The sequence below is a fragment of the Homarus americanus genome, unplaced genomic scaffold, assembly GCF_018991925.1.
Source record: "Homarus americanus isolate GMGI-L3 unplaced genomic scaffold, GMGI_Hamer_2.0 scaffold19318, whole genome shotgun sequence".
NCBI lineage: Eukaryota > Metazoa > Arthropoda > Malacostraca > Decapoda > Nephropidae > Homarus > Homarus americanus.
The window spans coordinates 2,520,992-2,543,651 of record NW_024732238.1 but is presented as its reverse complement, the minus strand read 5'-3'; the positions used below and the strand labels follow the sequence as shown (position 1 = coordinate 2,543,651).

General features: G+C 34.5%; 1 protein-coding gene across 1 annotated transcript in view; it reads left to right on the top strand.

Moving 5' to 3' along the window:
- Positions 1-22,660, top strand: part of LOC121868300 (calcium/calmodulin-dependent protein kinase type II alpha chain-like) — a 204,551-nt gene that overhangs the window by 143,420 nt on the left and 38,471 nt on the right. The window contains 4 exon segments of the mRNA XM_042368752.1: positions 76-159; positions 2,080-2,125; positions 12,236-12,241; positions 21,032-21,121. Coding sequence (XP_042224686.1) covers positions 76-159; positions 2,080-2,125; positions 12,236-12,241; positions 21,032-21,121 — 226 coding nt within the window.

Genomic DNA, 22,660 nt, shown 5'->3' with positions numbered 1-22,660 from the left:
TCACCATACAGTCCATTAAATAGAGGTCTCATTGTACAGTTTTCAAATGACTGACACAGAAATTTCACTTAACAGCAACGTGAGCGTGTGGCCAGCGTAGTACACAGGCAGGAGACTGTCGACTGTTTGAGAAAGTTCAACGCCAGAAGAAAGCTGAAGGTAAGTTTTACTAGTCATATATTACTAAAAAGTACGTACAAGAAATTAACCTTAAAAAAATGGTTCTCTCCTTAAATTAGCATAAGACTCACTTAACACCCAGTTCTCTGTATCTTTAAACATCGTTAATGTCTCCTGAATCTTAAACAAGTATTATAGCCCCAATATACACCTTATTTATAGTATTTGTTTTAAACCAGAATAAATTTTATTTATTATGAGTTGAACAAATCCTGAATACTTCACAAGGTGAGGGAGGTGTTGCTGTGACTAGTGATTATCAGGGCAGATGTAAAGGGAAGGTGATACACATATCATGGGTGTCAAGGGGGAGGTGACACACTCAACCATCATAAGTGTCAAGGGAAAGTAATACACACAAGTATCATAGGTGTCACGGGGACATAACACACACACGCATCATAGGTGTCAAGGGGACATAACACCCAGACACACAAACATCAAAGGTCTCTTTTGTTTTAGTTTGTCAAGTTCTCTGTGGGTCAGGATGAACTGCTGTATGGCATCATCCACTACTTGACTGTATCTTTTGTAGTGGCTGTAATATTCCTGTATTTCTTCAGCTCCCCACCATTGATCTTTTAATTTTCAGTGTTCAGTCTCTTTCAGGCAGTTTACTGTGGTTAATTATTTTTTTGTTTAGCTGAAATTGAAAATAAAGTTCCCATTACTTGTTATTGAATTAAAGCTCTTTCTTTGAGGAGAGGGGGGAGGGGGTATCTGAAATAGAAAATAAAATTCCCCTGACCTGTTAGTGAATTGATAAGTTAAAGGATCAGCAAACAAAAACATTCAATGAGATAAATGTTTTGATCAAGTTTAGTCAAGAGGGACACCTTCCACTATACAAGGTGACTCAAAATAATGTACAGTATACACACACTGACTTACACTAGATTTTGGAGGTGATTGCATGAATATTTGCATTACTACAACAACAATAATTCTGTCATCATCTCTTGCTGATGTGCGAGGTCAACCAAATTTACGGGAGATCTCGCTCTTCAATAAGTGAGGTCAGTTTTTGCTGTTGTAATATAGACCCATATAATTACCATGAAAATCTGTAACAGTAAGGTAGTGTGTAATGTCTAAATTTTTTTTAAACCCTGTATACTGTAGTCACAAGTCCTCCAGACAACAGCACAATACAGTAAAATTTAATAATACAGTATTTTATAAAATTCTTGAGGAGAACAGAAGTAATATTTTAAGTCCATGTAAATGTAGTTATTATATAAACCAGACACTAAGGCTATTTCAACCTTTCTTAGATACAGAGAACCATTATGGAATATTAATTGTGGCTGAGAAGTGTCATATTAGATGAGTCGGACGTGTTGTCACGCGGTAGTGAGTCATCCATAACGTGTAACTGTAGAGAGAGTTTGACAAGTGATGTGGTCACTTATCATGTCAACTTACAGCCGTGAACAGTAATGAAGTAATCTTTTACCTCAGTGTATTAATAAGATATGATATTGTATATTAGTGTTAAAATAGAAAATGATGCCATAATAAAGTTGAAGATAAATTTATTTTCAGTAAATATAACATTTTAAAATACTGTAAAGCTATTTCTACCAAAGAGATAAATTGTGAGTAATCCACATAACCCAATATTGGCTCACTTGTCACCGATGAGAACATTTTATTATAAGTTTTGATATAGAGGATTGAAGCTTCAGTGTGAGTGTAGGAGTTACAAGTTTGAGAGACGTGTTTAATACACCATAATAATATTTCACCAGCTCTTAGATGTTGGTTCCCCCCAATACCACTTTTGGATCGTTCTCTGCCTATCTCTCTTCATTCTTCCCAAGTTGCTCTTCTTCTTTATCTTTTGTGTCCTTTTGGCCTTGTGACTGTGGTTCATGACTTGGTGTGGCCTCATTACAGGGCGCCATCCTGACGACCATGCTTGCCACTGCGTGCAACTTCTCTAGTAAGTCTGTGGGAATGCTTGTATCAGATTTTCCAAGTTTGTATCTTTTTATTAACATTACTCAAGTTTTCCTCTTCCTTGACTTCGTTCCTCAACATTTTCATTCCCATCTTCACCTTTTCCAAAAATTCTGGGTTTACAGGCTGCTGCTGGATCTGCGCTTATGTAGTCGTCTGTTTGATTTACACAGGATTGAACAGATCAGACCAGTTGAATATTAAACCTGCATATCCCTTGTTGTGTCCGGGTGTGTTGTCCGTGTGGCATATACAGGATTAATATTCCAGATTGGCTTGTCCTATGTCCTATTTTGTTACATATCACGGTTTGTCTTTTATCTTTACTACTTTTTAACACGTGTGATGCTTTATTTTGTTCTACTGATCTCCTCTGCTCCGTCTGCGATCTTGGGTACCTGGTCTACAGCCAACAAAGTTCCCCTCACCTATATCCTCGCCCATACCCCAACTTTCCTAACTCCTAATGCCTAATGCTGATTTGCTATTCGACCTCCAACCATTTCTTTTTTCATTCTTTTCTTAAGATTTAAGTATTCCATCTTATGCTTCTCCTAGTTTTTGTTCACTTTACTTCCTTATCAGAAGACTTTTGAGATCACTGTTCCCTTTCTAACTCGTGCTGGAAACATTTATAATTATTTTATCCTCCATATTCCTTCCTTCATCTCTCTACCCTCCTACTCCCTATCCTCGTGTTCCTGTCCAAGCCCTTACCGTTGGTTGCCGTGTTGCAGGGTGCGATCCTGACGACAATGCTGGCGACTCGCAACTTCTCCAGTAAGTACGAAGCACAGGGTAAGTGGGCATCCCATCTAGGCGGCAGTGAAACCCTACCCATCCCCCCCAAACTGACTGGCTCCTGGTTCCCCTCTACCAGTACAGGTCAAACCCCATACTCACTCCAATATAGTGCCATGTATTTATGACAGCTTCACTAGACTCTGAAGAATTATCATGGCACGTGGTTTGGGATGGGAAGCACAGAAGTGGTCTATATGCAGTGATCTCATACATGAATCTAATTCTACAGTGATTATTATCAACATTCAGTATTCAGTAATAATACAAGAGTTCTCCTTAGAATCTGCATTTTTTATTATTCTCTGTGGACCACAAAACTCTCGTTGCCAGACTGGTTAGAAGGAGGAATTTGGGGCCACTGGTATGAGCACTCCTCCTTCTCCTTATGTCACATTTTTGCACTCCTCTGGGTCATGATCCTTGTCAAACTATGAATTATCAGTGTATCTGCCCTGATGGCTTGTGGTCATTCTACTCATGGCCTCTACTGTAGAAAATAGACAGAAACCCCTATGTTCACGCTTCAAGTGCTATGTCGACTAAGGCACAGACAAATAACCCATCAAGTTATCAGTAATGTAACACCAATTTGATGGAACATTGCAGAGGCAAGTCAGGTTAAACAGGACATCATCTTATAAATTTCACTTTCATGACTTGTGAATTACTAGCAGGTGGGACACAACACATTTCACAAGGCTGGTGTAGGTGACTCACACTACTTGATTGCATCAAATTATTAATAAATCACAAACCATCAAACGTTAGATTAAAACATATAACTCATTAGCTGGCAATAGCTAAGTTGTATTTTTTAGAGCCAAGTTATTACTGTGTTGTTAACCCAAGCAAGCATGGAAAATGGCTCTAAAATGGTGATGGTGATGTTATAGTATACTCTTAGAGAGACATTGACATAAGTATTTACTGGCAATAAGCATCTCATTAGCTTTGTTGGCAACCCTTGGTAAAATTGACTAAATATCAGTTATTACTATTATGCGTGTTTGTGGTTATATCAGCCATATAACAAATTGGTGTCAGGACAGCCATACAAGGAACTAGTATCATGTCTTCTAAATGAGGCACTAGTGTCACACCAGCTAAATAAGGCACTAGTGTCACAGTAGCCAAATAAGGCACTAGTGTCACACCAGCCAAATAAGGCACTAGTGTCACACCAGCCAAATAAGGCACTAGTGTCACTGTAGCCAAATAAGGCACTAGTGTCACAGTAGCTAAATAAGGCACTAGTGTCACAGTAGCCAAATAAGGCACTAGTGTCACAGTAGCCAAATAAGGCACTAGTGTCACACCAGCCAAATAAAGTACTGTATACTGTATAGGGTATATAATATCATCTCATAAGTCCATCTTGCTTCTGTATGGTTTCTTTAACTATTGTAGTACATAACAGTAGCTGTGCTGACTGCCATGTTCCTCATCATATGGTAAAGATAAATAAATAGAAACACAACAGTGACAAGCTACATCACCTGGGTTGGCCGATGATCAGTCACTGGACTGTAGTCACTCACTGTAGCGTCTTGTATATGAATAACTTTTGTTTTGAAAAATTAACGTTAATGAAAACTTGTTGCCTGAAGTAGAGATAAAAGTGAAAGAGACATAACAATAATAACAATAATATTTTAAACATAAGAATTTTGATTATATCTTCATATTTTAATAAAGTCAGCTCTTTTGTTTTAGAATTTTATAAAGTTTACATCTTACACAAATAAACTCCTACACAAGTTGTATTTTTCATAACTTTGACGGTAAAACTAATACACATATCAGATAACTGTTAAACCTGTTGCCACTTTTTCACATTTTTCTTTGTTCATGTGTGTGTGTAGCTCTCTAGTGTCTTCATTTGATTGGTGTTGTTGTGTAGATAAAAATGTGTAGCTTAAAACATAAACTTAATGGGTTGTATTTACAAGTATGTGTGTACTACTGACTTAACTTACATATTTGTAGCAGTTTCTTAAAGCTCATTTTTGTAAATAATTGAACAAACAGGTAAAAATATAATAGATAATACTTGTTATAATTTCCCTCAATCTAAAGACTTCATTCTCTTGTGTTAATAGATAAACACTGATCTTAACTCCCTCAACTTAAAAGTTACATCTACCATGTTCAATGTGATATTTCCACAGGTGTTTTCCTTGTAATATATTTATGTTATTGAGCTACTGCATTCTTGAGCCTCGGACACCACGACCACGTTTACACGTTGTGAGTCATTTCGTGCGGGATCGACAGGAAGTGAACACTGTGACGTGTGAGGTGGTGGCGGTGCTCCGGGCTACACGCTGCAGTACATCACAGTAGCTTTTATTGATGCCTATAACGTAATTCTCTTGGAAGTGCAACCCTTGCTATTACTGACACAAAACTTCAAAGACTCTTTTAAGTAATTATGACAAAAGTTATAGATAATAATCTTGAAATAACACTTATATTTTTTTTTTATACACAGACTGTACAGTATATTGTCATTTGTTCCAAATAGAAAAAAAACATTACTGCAGAGGATAACTTTGCCAAAGTTAGACTTGAGAGGCAATGAAACCGTTCTTGGTAATTTCATCTAATGTGATAATAGAATATTTTGGATTAAAATAAGATGCAAATTATCTTTCCATGCATCAAATATAATGATGACCCTTGTAGTTCAGAAGAGTGCTAAGGTGATCGCTGTGAGAGAGTGCAAGTGCTGATAACCCAAGGGTACCACTGCAGTCCAGGAAGGAATGCCCATTATATCCTCAACATTTGTGTCGTGTGAGTGTACCAAAGGTTTCAATGGCATTAGCTGTCAGATCAGTAATTATTGGAGTGAATATTAATTTACAATGGCCTTTTTTGCACTAGATATTGAAGCCATTAATTATGCACATGATATTTTTTCTAAGTGTAATGTTGACTATTTTTTATGACTACAAGCTAGGAATTAAGGCGTAACAATATAAGATCAAACATTTATTTCAAAGTAATTAAAATCGGTAAATAGCTGTTTATTCATTGCCTTACAATATTTTTTAAAACTCTTATGGAATTGGCAAATAAATCTTTCTGCCCGGTTTTAATGAAAGTGTAGAAATTAATGACTTAAAATGGGTGAACAAAATAAGTTAATCTTTAAAACAAGTCATTAGGATTTTCAAAGCTTAATTACATACCTGTTATACCCAAGCATCATACACCTGTTAAGTCCTCTTTTATTCAGTCCTAAATTATACAGTTTATAACCTATTCAGCACTCTATACAGTGTAATATATCAGTCTTCTTTAATAAATAACGTCATTTGTTTCCCGCCACACACATAAAGGCAGAGCTGCATCAGTCTCCCCACAGTCCCTGGCTCAACACCCCCCACCCCACTACCCTCTCCCTCCTCATCACTTCTTCTTTGCACAGAATTTTTAATGATAAATTTGTTGTTTTGGCGATGAATAATATTTGTTGAAGTTTTATTTCTCCGAAGCAAAATGGAGAAATTTCACTTACCGTAACATTGAGGGTATAGGAATACTCAATAGTAGCAGCTCATAGCTTACAAAGTTGCTTAAAACTTGTATTATATTGGATACCAGAGGAAACAAGAGTACAGTCTGCCTGCATTTACACCTGATACAGTAGCTGGTGCATTTTGTGATATGTGGCAACTCTGTGGAATGTTTATCTGGCATTCTTAGTTTGGCTACTATGGTAATGTTCCTTAAGGCCACAGGGTTGCCACATCTCACAAAATGCTCCAGCCACTGTATTGGGTGTAAGAGTTGAAGACAAAGTACATATACATGAAAGTGAAGGTATTATCTCTACCTTCATGGTCTGTCTGACACTACAGTAATCATACACTATATCCTTCTTTGAATGTTTTGAATGTGAATGAGGTACACAAATACCCAACTATATCCTCATATAATCATTTATCCCATGAAAATTATTGTGCATTGATCAGTTGTTTCCTCAGCTCATTCATCTTTTCGTCAAGTTCATTTAATTAACTAGATTAGGTAGATTAAGGAATCTGTAATTAGCATTCCAGAAATTAATCACCGGAGATAGGTACTGGCACCCACAAATGTCCTGCTGCCTCTCCACTTGAACCATAAACACCAAAATTCAGACTCGCAAATTCGAAGCATTTATGGACAGAACAGTGTATCAGTGTCTATTGCTTTGGGTTCACGAGTCTGAATCTCAGGTTCATAGTTCAGTAGGAGAGGTGACAGGACTTTTGTGGGTGACTGTACCTTAGGTAAACATCTAATTGGTTGTTTCAATATTTTGTTTCAGTTATAATACTTAAGTAGATGATAAGAGTATATAAACAGCCTCATTATTTCAACCAGTACAATACATAAACAGTTTCATTATATCAGAGACCTTAATCTTATCTAAGGAAAAACACACACACACACTAGTTGACAGACGATGGACAGACCAATTGCATAAATCCGCACACCCACAGTCAGGGTTAGAAACTGATTAATGATAATATTACTACAATGCCAGAAGATTTTATTCAGGACAAAGGAGACCCCATACACAAGGAACTAAGGGTTGTTTATACTTTTAATTTAATTGTTTCCCATAAAACATGTTCATCTGGAGAACAGGAATGTCACTCAGTGTGCCTCAAGAAGGTCACTCAGTGTGCCTGTGGTAACCAACCCATTGTGTGGGATTGTTTTTAATATTTAACACATCGTTGGCAAAATGAGTTGGAGCTCCATCCTGTATAGAGAATGACTTTTCAGTATTCATTGGTGGTGCAACAGTGAGAAATTTTAATTTTTTTTATTTTTTGCATCTCAAGTTATACTTTATAAGTGACTGTATAGCAAAATAAGAATACAGTAGATTTATGAAAACATTGTGTGAATTTCCAGCCCTCACATTAATGTCAGGAGCATTAAAACATTGCATAATTTTTTCAGTTTTTTTTTTATTTGCCCATTTAACTTCATTGTGGCTTTATCTATTGGAATAACTTTGTCAATGAAGATTTTGACTGTGCAAGTCTGGAAAGTTTTGCAAAAACATATATTGCTGATCAGCATCGTCCTTATTCAAGTTGTGTAACTTATACTGTATTCTTGAATCAAGTGCATATATGATACATACATACATATGGTACCTACACTCATATATAAATCTATAGTTTGATTAACTGATTCACTAAGGGGATGCCACTTTTAATATTTTATTTGGCTAACACCAGATGATTTTATTCAGCTCAGAGGAGGCCCCATACACAAGAGGTTAATATTTCATACGTACACTGTTCTTTGTATAGACATCCATACATTTACAAATGTACTCATTCATGTTCAGATATCAGTGACTAACAGAGAGAGTGAATTATTTCTTTGTGGGGAGTAAAGGAGTCGGGTCAACAGCTAATGCCACTGGTACACGGTATATAATGTTTAGACATACAGGGACTGTGTGTATAGGTCACTGCTTGTGCAATGATTGTCTAACTTTAATTCTATTCATTATTTACAGTGTTGTTAAAGACTCTAGATCCAGAGAGAAAACAGTTATTGCCATGATTTGCTAGCACTGACCATCACTGTCCGTTGAGGTTTAGGGGTATAATGTACAGTACCAGTGTTAGAAGAGCTGGGTAACTGAACTCTTTATTGTATCACTTGATAGGTATAATGATATTCAACTTATGTGAATTTGTAGATGAATTATACACTGTTTTAGCCTAATTACGTACAGTTAATCGTACGGTTGCGCCAGATAGCAATACCCCTAAGCCTAATGCAATGATTCCGCGCCTGTAGTTTGTATTTTTTTTTCCATATCTTGAAATTCTGGGATGTAATCTTGTTGATGGTGTTCATTGCCTAGAGACTATGGTATGTGCCTTTATCGGCTCTGGTGGGTGACCAAAACAGTCGCAGCTTGACTTAGACAATTCAAGTATGTTCAGTGGTGCATTATGAAGCCCTAAGAATAACCTGCTGCTTAAGGATTCTCAAATTTATTTAGTACTTTTTATAGAATTATGTATTTTACCAGTTGCTTTGATAGCCTCAACATTTATTAAAAAGATCCCCATTTGTTATAGAAATTTACCATAAAGGGTAATGTATAATGAATCATTGATGTTATATCATTATAGTTTGTATGAAGGAACCCCCCCTCCATCATGTCAGTATTAGAAATTATATGTACGGTACTGATAATGTAGAATGTAAATATGGTATTATCCTGATGCTCTTTTGTTTCTTTCAAGTTAGATATGAAAAGTCAAGTTACATTATGCCCGAGAAGCTCAAAAAAATCCCTACCACCAATTAATTATAGTCATCAGTGATAATATTAACCAAAAATTTACACTATATTTTTCCAGGCATAAAGTTGTCACAAACCCTCGATGTTATTCACTTTTTGTTTTCTAAGCAATTCTTCCCAGCAGCTGGTGAAATATATTTGTAATGTAGATAAGTCAAGAGAACTAATTGGTGTAGAGAAATATTTCAAAATTTTTTTGGGGGGAAGTAAAGTTAAAAAATAAACTCCCTTGTGTTAGATAAAGCTATTGGCATAAAGAATAATTACCCAGTAAGTAATAAGATGATAATTTTTGGTATGACATGATGTAGTGAGCATTATGCGTTGTTATTATTGCAGTACAGATTTTTTAGGGCTGTTGCTGTTTGTTTATTTGTTTGTGTTGGTTGGTTCATCCTCGGTGTAAGTGTTGCTGATGGTGGTGTTGTTCTTCTCACTGTTCATGTTGCCATATAGAATGCTCTTCATTTTTTTATCTCTAACTACTGAAAAGGTGAGAATTTCTTAGATTTCTTTACTTACAATTTTATTAATGCATTGGTTTTTTATTAGCCAAATTTATTCTTTATATATTTTATTTTTGTGTCATGACATTTTGCATCAAGTTATAGAGATTCTTGAGAAATATTTACAGTTGAAATATTGTGAAGTTTGCTCATGCACTGTAGCTAAGCGGCAAGAATGTCATTTAATTTTCCCTTTAAAAGTATTTCAATTATAGTGTTATGACTATTGCATAAAGTAATATTCTATTAAATCGCTTAGATAGCTGATAATGTATTGTAGGCATAAAGTGTGTATCATGAACAACACAGGAGTTTTATCTGTAATATATAAGTTTTTTAAATTTCTAAACCATCAGTAAACAATTTTTCATTACCCTTGTGGTATTTATTAGCCACAAGTCAACTTATTATTGTTGTTATATGAGTTGTAAGCAATGCAATTTATGAGAATTATAAACTAAGGCTCCAGTGTGCTGCTTCATGCTACACAGATATGTTCTGTTCTTCAGTTTTCATGTGCAGTATAATTGAATACTAATATTAATGACTGTTATATCTTTCTCATCATTTTGTGTTATATTTCATTGATATAAAAAAAAGTTTGATTGTTTAGTGCAGTGGAATTTTCTACATATTATTATTATTATTACTTTCTTTATATAACCAAGATAGATATTGCTGATCATTCTCAGTCAATTGTTTGGTTATTTATGAATTAGTATTTATGTACTACGTAATCTTACTGCTAGATATGTCCACTTAAAGTATAATATTTATGCTATGTTATATAAGATAAGCTTTGTCAATATTTTCTTAGTCTGACGTGGAATCTGATAACTAATAACTAAGATGGCCTCTTGTTCTAACTGTCTATTGTAACCCGATCTGCAATGTTAGTCTTTGGAGAGAACTTTCTTTGTAACTCGTAAATCAATATTAAGAGAGATACAATGAAAGGTTATACCCTTGGCCTCAGTTGCACATCCTGTTACTCTCCAGTTAACTCACAGCTACATGATGAAAGTTAATGCATGATAGACACAGCAATGGTTGATGGCTGCTGCTGTGGGTCTCAAGTACTGCCGCACGTATCGACCACACCCAACAGATATTTTTTCTTTTAGTTCACTCACCTAGGCTGACAGATTTGATGTTAAGCGATACACTGGCTTTATTTAGTATTTTAGTGCAAAAGACACACAACAATGATGGTTTTATCAGATTATAATTTATTTTTTATTTTTTACGAGTGCGTTTATTTGAGTTAAAGGTGCGTGAAGTACTTGGTATCCACAGTACTGCCAGAAACTTGCTGTTTGTGCTGTAGAGTAGTAAGGCAGTTGCATTACTTAGTGGATTTGGCCTTCAGAATGATTCTCACAGTGTTTCGTTCAAAAGTTTTCAGTCATAAAGAGTGATCACTTAGGCTTGAATTCTTAAAGTACCAAACGGATAAGCTGTGAAGGATGGTTGCCCTCAGACGAACGGTTCTTATTTTTAGTTTAGAGGCTTGTACAGTACAGTACCTCAGTTGTAGTCCAGCTTATACGGGCCATTGAGAATTGAAGCTTCCTCCTCTCACCTCCTCCCTCGTCCTTCCTACCTAAACTACTTGGTTTTCTTATCTGTACTTTGTATATGTAATTCTGTATAGTAAGTATAACTAATACATGTATAATTCATCCTCAGTATAACAACAGCTGTATTTTCAATTATATGATAAGATTTATAATGCAGTATTTACATCTGGTAATATTATCATTAATTATATCATCAAATTTAAAATGCCCCAATTACTAATGAAGAGTTTTGTATTTTTCTTTTTGAATTTTCGATACTTTAATCAAGATGATTTTATTAATTAATCAAAACCAATTATATATTAATTCATGTAATTGTGATATAACAGATATTTTTTATTTTGTTTATTTTATTAGATTAATAATTCCTTCATATCCAAGTTAAAGAAACTTTGTTCACCTTGTTTTAGTTGTCAGCCCCTCAGATATACAGTATATTGTACCACAGTTTATGTCATTAACTCTGCAAGTCCTTCATTTCAGTCAGCAGGTAGACCTTTTGTGATACACAGCCCCTTAATAACTATTTCCCTTGGTGTTAGAGTTAAGTTGATGTGCAACAGCACGTACAGCACAGTACAGTACTGTTAATGTAAGTGTACAGTATTTAACAGTGGTAAATCTTTTCATTTTAGGTATTACTAATGTCCCATTTTATACTGCAGAAATGTTCCACTATTAAATGTTAAAAGGTCTGCCAGTGCTAGCCTCCTAAACTACCCTCCCTTGTTCTGCCCGTCCCCAACACCTAATATTTAGGGTATAAGTTGCACATTGGTGATGGCGTATGTTCCTAATACCACTCTATCTTCTTCTCCTCTCCCGTCTTGTGGTAAAACCCATGGCACATATGATGTCCTCTCTCCTAGAAAGTGGTAAGCCCGTTCCGGCACTGCGATGCTTCTGGTTGTCTTTTGTTTTATTTGATTTTGAGTCATCTCTTTGGAATGAAATTTTTTATTGCACAAACTCATACTAAGTTGCATTTCTGTGCTAGTTTTGTTTATTATTAATTTTGTTTTTGATTTAGAATTTCTAATTATAATATTAAGTAACCTACAATGAAATGTACCATAAACATTGACTCATGTTACCCATGTACATAACACTAACTACTGCATGGTACACTCTTACACTTGTTATTTTCACACAGCTGCTATAACTAACCTTAAGGTGTGTGATGGAGTGATATATTAGTATTTATTTTAGTAGTTATATCAGCATCTTTTCCTCACATTCAGGGCAGAGTGACACTAGCAGAATTTTATCTCAGAAATTTAATTTGTGCAGCATCACATTTGCAGGTTGTTGAAGATGTTTGATAATTTAATCTTGACACAGAGTGAAGAATGTCAACAGAGGGTTAGGTAGTCTTTTGCCTCTCCGTTCACTGTTGATCGCAGCCACTAGTCTACTGCCTTGTGATTTGGTTAATGTCTTATAAATCTAACTGATCTTTCTGCCTATTTAACAAATTAATAATGTTCTGAGAAAAAAATTAATGCTGTGATATATATATATATATATATAAGAAATATGTTGGCATTAGAATTCCTTTAGTGAATTTGTATTTAAGATATAATCTAAGAAATTTGAAAGTAATGAAACTGCATGATAAGTTGGTTTGCTCACATTGAGGAATTTATGCAACTGTAAATATATGTTGCACAGTATTTTACTTTTTGGGAGATAATCTAGTCATCTAGTCTCACTATTACCAAAAAAATTATTGAATGGTCATCTGGTTATCTTGCATGTAATATAAGTACAGGTACAGTAACGGTCCTGTACTTGTAAACCAGAGTCCATTTTGTTGGTAATTATTAGACAATTTCTTTTCTGTAATGACAGAAGTCATTGTAGTACAGTATCAGCACTGAATAAACTCTTATCATTAGATACCAGATGAGAAAATCCAGGACAGTTTAGTGATGAGATGAACACTACAGTAAGATCCTCAGAAACTTTATTGTTCAGGTTTTAAGAATATTGGTGATACATTTTCTGCCTGTGAAGGGTCCCAACACTGTCAGTAAATAAACACAATAGTGAGAATAAAAATATGGTTCCATTATGTTGGCCAAGAACCCAACTTGGCCCTTTCACTATGGGAATGTCATTTTTAATGTACAGTATACCTGTATTTGCCTAACACCAGATTATTTTATTCAGCTCAGATGGGAACCTGTACTTAAGGGGTTAAAGAATCAAACACTTTTTGTCTGGAAAGTTAAACTAATGCTGTAAAATGTTTCAGTCAGTTTGTATTTATGAGAAAACTTACAATAATTTCGTCTAGAATTTACAGGGTAAAGTAAACCATTGTAGTTATTCCAAGGGTCATTAATTAACAGTAATTACATATTCAGATTTGATATTTTTTTATCCAGATCCTTAAAAAGTACATTGGGAGAACCTTAGTGTGAAATTTGAAAAAGATAGAAATTTTTACCATTTTTTTTCAAACTGGAAGATATTAGTAGAGAGGAAATGAAGACATATGTAATAATATGAACACAAAAATCATGTCTTTAAACATTTTTGTCAAAGTGCACAAGAAAATATTGAAGAACTGTCTGTTTAGTTGTAAATGTGTGTCAGGGGTGAAGGATAATGATCATCAATATCAACTGTCTAAAAACTGAAAAATCAATATATTTCATGAATTCGGTCCAAATTTTCTCTCTGTTTTGGCTTTTAAAATATATTTACAGCTTAAAAAAGTAATTTATGCTGTTTATTGAATTTATTTAAAGAAATTTGGGTGCAGTTAGATTTAGATCACTTTTTTCAAACTAAAGTCGGAAAGATTTTCAGTAAACTCAACCAGCTTGTCCATATCTCACCCAATTTTCATAATTGTGCTAAAAAAAAATTATATACACTACAGTACTAGTACAGTATTATAGGAGGGCAACTGTGGCAATGTCTTTATTCATCTGCTCTTGCGAGTCTTTGCCCAACTGTCTGCTCATATTTCTCTTCTCAGTATTCCATAGCTACTCATCAGACAGAAATTTCTTTAGATTTTTCATCAAACATTTCACATACAGTCAGTTCTGCTATAACGCGATAGTTGTGTTCTTGTAAAATATCGTGTTATAGAAAATCGCGTAATAGAAATAACAGGGCTTATGGAGAAAATAGGGTTAGGTGCAGATTACTACTCGAAATCGAAAAAAAATTAGTAGTTAGCCTAACACAAAGGATAGCACAGTCTAAATAAATGTTACATTCATATCTAATAATGAAATCATGCAATAAATGTAACACTTTACCTTGAAAAAATATGAATATAACTTGATGGGGGAGAAGGGTGATTTTGAGGTTGATAACATCGAGCTTCTCTTCAAGTGTTATATCCTTTCTTTTACGATCATCACCGGGAATTCGATCACCAGAACGCTTCTTGGAGATATTCTTCTTTACCATATTCACAGTTAATACCACAAAATTGGAGAAATAGTAAGCAAAAATCACGTTACAGCAAACAAGCGTTCGCGTTATACAAGTATCGTTCCTCTATTCATAAATCGCGTTAGAGCAAATTCGCGTTATCAAAACACGCATTATAGCAGAACTCACTGTATTTATTTGGTAATAAGACAGTAATGCAGGTAGTAAGTATATTTTGGATACGATGAGAAACTTGCAACTGACAGTGTCACTCTGTTGCCTCGTGTGAGGCAGTGAGAGAAGGTTATATTGTTGCTTAACCCCTTCACTATGGGGATGCCACTTTTAATTCCAGACTATGTTATTCAGCTCAGAGGACCCCGGATTCAAGGGGTTAATATATTCTTATGTGATTTATTCTGACTCTCATAATGTGTCTTAATGTTACTCTATATTATTCCATTACACTTGAAAACTGATAGATACATATTTTCAACAGACATCAATTAAAGCATATTTAGACAGAAGGTGTAATATTTTTCATATTGCCAGGATTTATTAAGTATGTAACTTATTAAAAAAAAATTGCAGCAGTTTGTGTTTTGATAACATGAAAATATTGTGTAGAGTTCCTCATAAACACTCAGTAATGATATTAGAGATAAAGGCAGCTTTAACAGACGATTTAGTTTAGTTTGTTTAAAAATTGCTTTAAAATATTTAAAACAATAAATACATGTAAAAGGATGCTAAACATATAACAAGAATACTGGTAATATATCAAGTAGTTATACTTTAGTGGAAGGAAGAGAATCACTATTGGTGTTGATGAGAGAGAGAGAGAGATCAAGTAACTTGTTTCGGTCAAAAGTTAGGTTTATCAACAATGGAAAGAACCTTGACCCAACAACTCTTTCTTCCTGCAAGTTTGTCACCCTGATGACTGTAGCCTCACTATTACCTCAGGAAGTTTGTCCACATATTTATCATGGAAGCTTCAGTATCCTTACTTATTAGCAATCAGTGTAGTGTACAGTATTGAGATATGAGAGTGAAGTAAGATGAGGTATGTGTGGACTCTCATGCAAGTGTTACCATCAACTGGCCACAACCAAGAGGGAAACTTTATTAGAGGGAGCATGAAACAAGTTTAATAAACTAATGTAGATAGTGTCATCTGCATGATTTGAATATTTCTCAAGCTAAATTTTCAAGGTTCCAAAGTGATACAGAAGGTAATGTTTTCATTCTAAGAATAAACTCTCATGACATGATACTTGATACCAGCTTCATAAATAGTACCAGAAACTTAAGTCTATTCTGCAACACTTACAACTGCAGTATATGGAAACTATTGAACTTGTGCACTGTACAAACCGAATCCCTTGTGAGATGCTTGCTAATGTAATTTCATGCATTTGTTCCCCATTTCTTGAAAGTAAATGTATGAGAGAAAATAATATCCTAGTTTCCCTTATTATTAATGCCCCAGTGTTCCATGAGGCAGCGTCTAAACTACAGTCAACAGGGTGACAGCAGAGGCAGGAAAGACTACGGTACAGTTTATAGAGAGAATCATGTAAATTATACAATATGGCTAAACGTATTGGGATAACAGGTTAGATACCAGAGCCCAGCATTAAGTAGTGAACATTAAAGCTGCCTTCAAACACACAAACGAGCCCACCTTAGTGTAAAGTATTATCTGATGAAAACATTAATATAACAAAAGACAATCTAGTTGGTACTTTTGGACCAGTAACTGAGTTGTGAAAGAAGAATATGTACTGATTCTATTTTCCTAATAATGAAGATGTCACTTACCGTAACATACACACAAGAAAATTCGTTGGAACTCTTCACTTTACTTCAAACCCACATCCTTGGCAGTAGGTTCAAATATTTATACATTATATACAATATTTATATTTAAAGTACTTATACTATATACCTACACTTAAACCTCACATACTATGCACTCACTAACACATAATTACACACACACACACACACACACACACACATAATTACACACACACACACACACACACACACACACACAGGTCAGGTACAGTATACGGTATATATAAATAAGACATATATCAACACTATTATAAAGATAAACAAGAACATATTTATAAGGTAATATTCAGCAATATTTCTCATCATCATTAGACTTAAAATTACTGGAAAAAATTACAATCATCTGTAAAAACTATAAATGTATATAACACATTAAATGAGCAATTACACAAAATACTGTACACCAAATTATTAATGAACTTATAAAGAGCAAAATTACCTGCACTGTACAAGTGATTATAGAAGTCATTACCTAAAGACCGGCACAGGTGGAGGACTCAAGATAATCCAGATTTATCAAAAACAAAGTCAAATTGTAGAGGAGTTGTGGATATTTGTCAGAGAAGGACTTGATGGGTGAGTTGCCAACCTTCATTGACTCACATCATGTTGTCGGTTGAAGGGGCTAAGACTGATTACTAAAGAGGATGGTTAGATATCCAGGTATAGTCAATGGTAACTGAATATGATGGTTAATACAGCCAATAACTGGCAGGCTAATATAGAGGATGGTTACATGTCTGGATAGGGTCTGTGGTGAGTAATATATAAGAGTACATCTTGTTTAAACTACTGAACGAGTCATTAGTATTGAGGATTTCATCCACACATGTGTCAGTAGTTCACTGAGAAGAATATTTGTAAACAACAGGATTTATGATAGAAAAACAATGGTGGTAATGGAGAACAAACTGACTGCGTGAATGGCAAGTAAGCTAATAGTGTTAGGGGGAAAAAGATAAGTGTTAGGAGGAAGATGATAAGTGTATACTGTATTTATATATTTTTTAGTGTTAGGGAAAGAATTACTTGTGATGACTTGTACTTCTGCTCTTTATGTTAATGGTGATATCATAGTTGTAAATATGTTGATAAACGTGAACATCCAGGTCTTAGCTCTCTTTAATGTTTGTAGTGTATAATTAATGCTTCCTGTGATATCTTTCATGTTCTATACATTGATAATAGTTTTAATGATATTTAGTTTTAGTTCATGCATATTTAGACCAGGTGATACCATTGAATATTGTTGAATATTACCAAATAAATAAGTTACCGGTACTTTATCTATTTGTTGATGCTCATATATATATATATATATATATATATATATATATATATATATATATATATATATATATATATATATATATATATATATATATATATATATATATATATATACAGTATATATATAAAATAAACCTCTGTAAGGCACAACAGTTGGTGGTGGAGAGTACTAGTCATGTGAGTATTGCAGGTGTGTCAGGTTTGTTTCTCTGGGATGTGTTTGTCCCAAACTCTGATTGAAAGTCTAAACATTAGCATTAATGATCTAATGGTGTTTGTTAGTTGTTAACCTGACTACAGCACTGAACCCATGGGGAAGGACTGCACCTGGGGAACAATCATTCAGTTACAAAGTTAAAATTCAGACATGATTAATTCGTTTGTCTTCTGACGTAAACAAAAGTACAAATATATTGTACCATTATCATCAGGAGTTGTAGATCTTTAGGGGGGTCACTTGACGACCCTGTCTAGTGCCTGTCACAAGAGCTGCCTCATGTGATGTGTATAAGGTGAAGCTCATCAGAATGTTAGTTGGTTTTTAACTTTTATATCCAGATGATTCCTGAGCATGATTTGGTAAGGTGAAGACACATATAATACAAGGGTAGCACAACTACTGTACAGTATAGTCACAGAACATCAGTTATCACAGCACCTTCACTGTGTAGCCTTAGTGCCTCACAGTCAGTGGTGTCATAAGGTATAAGAACATCTCACCACTATTACAGTTACAACTGCATATTATAATGATGTCTTTAAGTGCTTATATTTTGTAATAGTAAAAACAACAGTGTGTTTAATGGTGCAGTTGTCCCGAAAACCAAGACCACTTGTTGCTGTGACCCATATTACAGTAAATGTGGTGAAGGGAAGTCTGGGTGGCAGCATCACCTGAATAAGAAACCTCACATTGCTGCAACACTTACCATGTTACCTTATCAGAGCTGCAGCCACCTGTAAGTGTGCCTTATTGAAGTGGCTCCTTTGAGAAATTTTATACTACTATATATATATATATATATATATATATATATATATATATATATATATATATATATATATATATATATATATATATATATATATATATATATATATATATATATATATATATATATATATACCTGTACTGTATTTGGGTGTGTGCAGGAAGCAGCCAGGCAACAGCAACAGCAGCAGAAGAGAGAAGGATGGCCGAGTGCTGATTGATTAGTTTTCATTTTTTTTTTTTACACCGCGGCGTTCCACCTCCACCACATACAGCAGATGATACAATGGCCCGAACCAAAACTGGGTTAGGCTAGGTTAGGTTTTGAGAAATTAGATCAGGTTTGTTTGGGGTCGTTGTATCAGATGTTGTATTGTGGAGCGTCGTGGGCGGTCAGTGCTCACCTCACCTCCTCTCTCCAGGCTCTCACGCCAATAACCACTGCTGGCTTCTTGCTAGCTAACTTTTCTGCTATGAAACATTTATTTCCTTTTGCCTGATGCCTTTTTACTTTGATTTTCATGATAGCTTTGCAGACTGTTATTTTCTTGGACCATAATCAGTGTTGCTATAGCTTACAGTCTTATCTTCATTAACTGCCATCTTCTATAAGTAAATATAGTCACTATATCTCTTAATTGATTGATTGTTAAGATATAAAACCCTACTTAATATGGAGGACCTTTTGTTTGTTTAAATATGTATATATATATATATATATATATATATATATATATATATATATATATATATATATATATATATATATATATATATATATATATATATATATATATATATATATATATATATATATATATATATATATATATATATATATATATATATATATATATATATATATATAAATAAGAACATATAAATACTCATAACTATAAAATGCTGATTATAATTAGATTCATGCTTATTGCAATTATTTGTCTCCTATTTAAAAATCCCAATGCCATCCATTTTTTAAACAGATAATGGCAGACTAAATGATTCATTAGTTTTGTGCATGATAACTTGTTCATTTCTGATGCTGTTGCATGATCATTGCATTCTGTTTTGACTGAGACCATTGGCCATATTTTAGACTCCCGACATAGGTATAAGATTGTGAATGTTGCCGTTGTTGGTGTGTTGTGCAGTGTTTCAAGTTTAATATTGTGTGACACTTAGTTGACACATGAGAGGTAACACCCATCTGGGAACTAGCTTGAAGAACACTGACAGTGCTGCTGAATGAGTCTTATTTTTATCATACCTTAGTGTCGGAGCATAACATTAATTATTTTAAACTCTACGTCTGCTCAAGTTGCATATAAGGAATATTGTTTTTGATTGTGTCTGATGCTGTTTTATATATTAACTGCTGCCTCTTTTTGTGATCCTCATTGTTTATTGGAATGTGTTATGATGGTTTAACTACTATTATATTCTTCCTTACCTAGAATATATTATAGCTCAACTAGGTATTCAACAAATTCAATCTACTAGTCTCTTAGAATTGTTTTCCTTTACATCGCTTGGGTACTGAGGAGTGTGTGTGTGTGTAATGTTTCAGAAGTGCTGTTTGTGGGCTTGAGGTAATGATGAGAGATGATAGTGAGTAAAGATTGTTGAGGATTGAGGGAGTTATATATTTAGTAGTGTAAGGCAGTGTTAATATTCTTGGGTCATCTACTATTCATCGTCGTCAAGGAGTAATATTTTCAAAGATGTAGGATTTGTTTGGAAGAAAATTTTAAAAGAATACAAAGAGATTCTGCCTTAACAAGTGTGTGTTCACTGTAGAGATGAGTTAGGTTAGGTGGAAAGATTTTTTCATCTGGGATCCAAAAGTTATAAAGAGGTTCCTTGTTGTTTTATGAGATGTTAAGGTTACATAGGACGATGCTTCAAGTGAGGTGGGGCTGGGGGCCACACACTGCAGGTAGGCATGAGGAGGTTAAGTGTGTTTGTGTGTGTATGTGTGTGTGCAAGTATATAAGAGTGAAGAGTGTTGTATGGGAGGCCCAGATAACAGAGTACCACACTGGAAGGAAGGTGTAATGAAGATGACCTGGGTCCATCATGGGCCCACTGACCCCTACGGAGTTACCACTTGGCGTACCACCCTCAGGTCGTTCCATCATCACCAAAAAGGGAGACGGCTCGCAGGTGAAGGAGAGCACAGACTCCAGTACGACTATAGAGGAGGAAGATGTTAAGGGTAAGCCTTGTTATTAATGAAGAATTCTGACTTAGCAAAGATGCTGAAATAATATATAAAGCTATGATTTAGAACCATAGGAGTTAAATGTTGCATTAAATCTTGAATGATTAAGTCAAAACTAAAGAAAATTTGTCAATCACCAGTCACTGCTCTTGATAACGACATCTTCTGTATTGTATTAACAGCAGAAAATGTACGGTAAACAGAATCTTAAAAAAAAAAATCACAAAGTTTAGATTCTTTTCAGCTCTGACAACAGATTCTCTCACAGTAAGCTTGAAGAAATTTATACATTGAACCATAGCTTTTTATCTTATTTCTCTATTTATATACAGTATATATAATTTCCTCATTCAATTCATTGTGTTGTAGGAAAATGTGGCTTCTCTTTTCTCAACTCTGCTCCTACATGGGATTACATTATGCAGTCTAGACCACAGTGGTAGGCCTGCATGTTGTACTGCCGTCACTACCCGGTGCGAGAAGAAGCTTACTGTATTACCACCTGCCAGAGTTAATACGTCATTCCTTCTACTATTCTCCTATATGAGATCTTGTCAACTATGTCTCTTATTATAATACCTATGTAAATCTACTTATATAATACTCTGCTCATTTTCCTACAACTTGACAGCATTGAATTGAATGTACTGTACTGTATGCCACAACTTGAGAATTACCTACTATATTTGATCAGCACACACACACACACACACACACACACACACACACAAACACACACACAAACAGACAGACAGACAGACATAAACCCACATCACACACACACACACACACACACATACATCTTCCCACCATACATCATTCTCAAGTGGTGGTAAGTACAGTATTTTCTTCACTCCTCCATAAATGACCAAAGTATCAATTGAGTTCTTCTTCTTCTATCCTCTCTACTTAGATATACTGTATGTAATCCTTAGAAAAGTTACTTACTGCGGTAATTGAACATATACATAGATCCAACCAACCATGAGGACTCTTGAACAGTGTGTGTGTGGGAGACGGTCGTTCTTGAATTAAACACAGAACAAGGGAATTTGTGTTTCATACAGTATTAGCTACAAAGAGATTGTGACGCGAGTAATGTCCTACAAGATAGTGAAATACATATGCTCTATAGGTATATATTTATATATATATATATATATATTATTAAATACATATTATTTTTTGGTATATATGTACAGTATATTTACTACAAAACAAGCTATTTATTATTCCTGTTATTATCAACTTCAAGAAAACTATCAAGATTTTTAACTCATGTTTCAGAAGAGATATCATAATAACTTGAAACATTTGCATGGTTCCCTCAATTATGCATGACAGTGTATTTTTCTCCATCTGTATCATTCTGTACCCCTCCCAGTTTTCCCCTAACAGTGTATATAGATTCTACAAGACCTGAGCTTTGATAATTAATTCAATTTTAAATTCTGTGTCACGTAAATCTCGAGAGAAGTTAAGAAAGGCATGAAAAGACCACGTGATAAATGTTTTTGTTTTTTTTACCTGTGT